This window comes from Lampris incognitus, chromosome 18, assembly GCF_029633865.1.
Source record: "Lampris incognitus isolate fLamInc1 chromosome 18, fLamInc1.hap2, whole genome shotgun sequence".
In the NCBI taxonomy this organism is placed as follows: domain Eukaryota; kingdom Metazoa; phylum Chordata; class Actinopteri; order Lampriformes; family Lampridae; genus Lampris; species Lampris incognitus.
In genome coordinates this window covers 9,739,003-9,743,465 of record NC_079228.1, presented here as the reverse complement: position 1 = coordinate 9,743,465, position 4,463 = coordinate 9,739,003, and the positions used below count along the sequence as shown (strand labels likewise).

General features: G+C 50.1%; 1 protein-coding gene across 1 annotated transcript; it reads left to right on the top strand.

Moving 5' to 3' along the window:
* The first annotated feature begins 592 nt into the window (after window positions 1–592).
* On the top strand, window positions 593–3,685 carry LOC130128683 (stathmin-like). The gene is made up of 5 exons (XM_056298366.1): window positions 593–653; window positions 2,240–2,283; window positions 2,381–2,553; window positions 2,660–2,851; window positions 2,941–3,685. The coding sequence occupies exons 2-5, from the start codon at window positions 2,268–2,270 to the stop codon at window positions 3,001–3,003; spliced, it is 444 nt and encodes a 147-aa protein (XP_056154341.1). The 5' UTR covers window positions 593–653; window positions 2,240–2,267; the 3' UTR covers window positions 3,004–3,685.
* Window positions 3,686–4,463: the final 778 nt, after the last annotated feature.

The window sequence follows — 4,463 nt, the reverse complement described above, 5'->3', positions numbered from 1 at the left end:
GCCTTTGTGAAGGACTGGTGCGAGAGGTGCCAGTCAAAAGGGTTATGAAGACTGTTATTGCGCTGCGGTGCTTGTGGCTCTGCACACGCCGCTTCTCTCAAAAAAACAGCTATGGCGGATGTTCTTCCTGCCCACTTCTTCTTCAGAAGCCGTTAGTGCGGGCTTGCTTTTGCTAATTCAGCTGCGGCGACGTGCACGGAAAGGCCCGTGGCTGCTGACAGCCTACGAACACTGGCAGGTATCAGCAGAATCCTGCAGGAGATGGGGGCTGTGACAGCTCCCCTCCAGGCGTTTACCTGCCCTCTACCCCGTTTGCCCATCTGCCCTTCTTACTCCAGCATTACGCGGAGGCTCTCGAGCTCACGAGGCACCACGCCAATTTAACCTCAACGTCACGTATGTTCACGAAGACGTCTTTGGTCCAGCTGTGCGGTGCCGCCGAGCGACGTTCAGTCTGGTCTAAACGTCTGGGATGGTAAAAAACTACAAGTACCAGGAAGCGGGAGCGGCGGAGAAACTGGCCAATGGGGGCACAGCTCGCACCGCGACGGCCCGCCCCCTCGGTGTTTTTAATCAGCCAGTTCGCGGCGCTCAATCGGAGAACAGGCGGTAAAGTCCGGCGGAGGAGAGCATCGTTTCCACGGCTTCACAAGGTGGGTGTGACAGACCCCTTTTTTCGTTTTGTTGCACGAAAACGCTTCCTTCGTGTCTCGGCGCGCAGGTCTTATCGAGCCCGTGGCAGATTTCGATCAAGGCGATTCGCATTTATCGACGCGCTTTCGTCTCCGGTGAGCGTTTTCCGCTCGTCGTCGTCAAGCGGCAGCGGCGGTCCTGCTCCACCGGGCGCGTTGCGCCGCCGCCGCTGCTGCCTCCGCCGCGTGACTGGAAGGTGCTCGAATCTCGCTCCGATTGGGTTTTACGACCTTTGTTCGTTTGGATGTTGGCTCGTTTATTGTTACCCTAATGGTGCGGCGGGGGGGGGGGTGAAGCTGGCAGGCTTGACGCCGTCAGACGGACGTGGTCGTACATGGAGCACCTTTTCCCCTTCTAAGTATTTTTTTTATTTTGGGTGCCCCGGGAAACGGGGACACCCTGGGACACCCTGGGACACCGAACTGAAAGGAAGGCCGCCGAGAGGACATTGTGCTCGAATCGGAACCCGTGTCCAGTCGCCAAGTCGACGCGCTCCAGCGTGTGAGCAGATGCACGGCTGCCCGCTGCCAGGGCGTCTCTTTGCACTGTTTGTAGAACGGGCGGAGCTGAACGGGCGGAGCTGAACAGGCGCTCCGGCTCCTCTTTGTTTGCAGCTGCCCATCACACTGACCTGACCGTCAAAAGCGCCTTTGTTTCATCCCCCAAACGCTCTTTTGTGTTTATTGTAATGACACCCAAGCAGTTCCTCCTTTCTTGCTCAGTTGCTTTCTAAAAAAAGAAAAGAAGGAAGATGGAATTGCCAGGCTGTTTCTCATACCTCAGCGATGGACGTTGTTAACACTGGCCTACACAGTCTGCTCGAAGCACCGAGTCTAACGTTGCATCAGAATGCGAGTTTTGTCCCCACTTTCAGTCATTTTGTGGTGGACTTAAGTGCTTTCTATCCCCCCCCCCTCTCAAAATAACCTAGTGGGCGATGCACGGTTCTAGGACCAGGTGCACCGGGCACTTTGGTCATTTATTCGATGTCAGCTGGTGAATCTTAGCCCTCATGTTTAGTAGGTGAAGTCAGTTGGGTTGGGGGGGGGGCTTGATTGGCACTGCCTACTGTACCCACCCTGTCACAGCCTTTGTCTCAATAACGGCTCGTTTTGTTCATTTGCAATTACGTGACCAGCCTCTCGAGTGATCCCGCCTGCCGTCTGAGAATGCCTTTCTTTTCCTCTTTCTCTCTTTTCTTTGTTTGTTGGGGAGGGGGGGGGTTGAAATTGGATATCGTCCCTCTGAAAGTGTGCAACCTAAAAATATGTTAATAGATCTGGATGGAAGGGCATTTTGTGTCGCTTGATGGGCGGTGGTTGTTGCGGTGCTCCAGATGGCCGAGAGGTGTCGCTGTTGAGTCCTGGTGTAGCGGCGTGCTAAAAACCCAATTCACAGGCAGGTCCATGGAAACAACGGCGTAAAACTCCACTAGATGGAGGTCACCGGTGCTCGGTAGCCATGACCCGGGCAATGTTAAGCACTCCATCTGTGCAGGTGTCTCAATTAAAATAACAGGGCTTTCTCCCCCCCCCCCTCCCCTCAGGAATATTGACCTGCAGCCCACTGCGAAGATGGCATCTGCTGAAGGTGAGTTATTTATTTTTATATAATGATAATTAAAAAAAAAACTGACTTAAATAAGGCTTTGAATTGCTAACAGTGCTTGCACGCTTTGGCTGTTCAGACATCCAGGTTAAGGAGCTCGACAAGCGGGCCTCCGGCCAGGCCTTTGAGGTTATCCTGGCTGCTCCTACCCCAGATGCCAAGGGTGAGTTCCCCCTTTCTCCCCCCAAGAAGAAGGATGTTTCGCTGGAGGAGATCCAGAGGAAGCTTGACGCTGCGGAGGAAAGGCGTAAGGTATTGAAAGACTTCTTTCCCTTGTCTGTCTGGCTACGGTCTTGGTGAACTTCAATTATTGAAGGGCTTGGGCTCTGAACTCCTTTCCCCCCCCCCCTCTTCTCAGAATCATGAAGCGGAGGTTCTGAAGCACTTAGCCGAGAAGCGTGAGCATGAAAAGGAAGTGCTGCAGAAGGCCATGGAGGAGAACAACAACTTCAGCAAGATGGCAGAGGAGAAGCTCAATCAGAAGATGGAAGCCAATAAAGAGAATCGCACAGCAATTATGGCGGCAATGAATGAGAAGTTTAAGGAAAAGGTCTGGTTTATCGGCTGACCTGAAATGGGCTTGTTTTTGTGTCAAATATTGGCATGTTCTGAATGGGTTTTCTTTTTTTCTTAAAACAGGACAAGAAACTGGAAGAAGTGCGAAAGAACAAGGAAACCAAAGACGGCACCTCGGAAGACTGAGCTGTACAAATGGGGAAATTGTATAGGGTTTTTTACGTATCCAAAGATTTATTTTTTGGTTCAGCCAGTATTTTGTGTTCACTACCCACCATTTTTGAAATAACAAGTTCCACTTTGTGAATTTTTAATTCTCTTGCTATAAGTGTACTTGAGCTGGTTTAACATGTGAAATTTGCCCCGCTCCCCGAGTCTAATACATAAGTTATGTAGCTTGTCATTGCAGCCTCTGCACTTCAAGTTAGCAGTGTGTACTTACCCTTTTCGAGGAAGCATGTGTATAGGTCTTTTTATCCTTGCCAGTTTGTGTGCTTTAGAAATGTTCTTGTGAACCACAACCTGTTCCTGGCACTTAAGTAGCACACAGCTGGATGGGGCTGTTAGCTGTTTTAGATGCAGGTGTTAGTGCAGCTTTGCTACCCAGAATGTCAGTTTTGCTCTCTAGACTCATGCTTGTGCTGCTGCGGAGTTTTGCTTTTGTAAATTATGGGGGTCGTCTCAAAGCACATAATGTCTTGCAGTATAGCTGTGAATTAACTTTTGCCAGTAACTGGATGCCATCTTGGACATCACTGGAAGAGGGGGTCTACACACGGAATGCAAAAACAACAACACCACACTGGCATCACAATACGGTATATAGTTGACTGGAACTGTTGTACTAAAATAAACATTTTAAATGGTACCTTCTGGTTTGTTTCCTGAAACCCTATCTATCAGCCCTTTTCACAGGCGCCAGTGCTGCATAAGCAGGCCAGACTTGAGAAGTGCCTGGTTATTGTAGGCTAGGAGAATTTTGTTTTTAACAAGACTGGAAGGCAAATCGTGAGGCCTCGGATTCACAAACAAGTTTTTGGGTAAGCTGACTTGAGCCATCAGGTGGGCTTTGGAAAATTGTCAGGCTAGGAACGGGCAACCATTTGCCATGCGCACGCTGGTTTCCCCTCCAACCACACCTGCAGATTCGGCTGAACTGACCAACTAAAGAGGACGGAGCAATTTAAGTGAAATCACCTGGTCTGGTTTATTGGTTTGAGGGGAAAACCTGCATGTTCTTGGCATCCTGTGACATGGCTGCCTACTCCTCAAGGCTGTCTGGGTGTATGCTACGTGTAGCACAAGTGGCCCAGGAGGGTGTGGGACGTGCTGGTGATGTGACGTATTTCGCAGCATCCTAGCACATTTTCAAGAGCTCGTGCAGCGCAAGTCTTTTACACTTTTCTAAAACGCCACCTGCTGGAGAATATGCTAAGTGTTCAGAAGGACTACTGTAGCCTGCTCGGAATCCAGCTGAACCTTTAGTTGGACCTGGTCAATGTAGGGGTCATTAAAACAGTCCTTGATGGGGGGAAAATGCCCTTCAGTGTGAAGATAAGACCCCCCTCCCCTTTTTGAAAAAAGTTTTATCAGGATCCGGATCCACAGATATAACATATTCTTAAATCTTAAGCAGTCTCTGTCTC

What these genes read in the sequence shown, in the direction of transcription:
- LOC130128683 (XM_056298366.1), top strand. An exon ending in CTGCGGAGGAAAGGCGTAAG is followed by an intron (nt 2,554 to 2,659) that starts GTATTGAAAGAC and finishes CCCTCTTCTCAG; the next exon opens with AATCATGAAGCGGAGGTTCT. An exon ending in ATGAGAAGTTTAAGGAAAAG is followed by an intron (nt 2,852 to 2,940) that starts GTCTGGTTTATC and finishes TTCTTAAAACAG; the next exon opens with GACAAGAAACTGGAAGAAGT.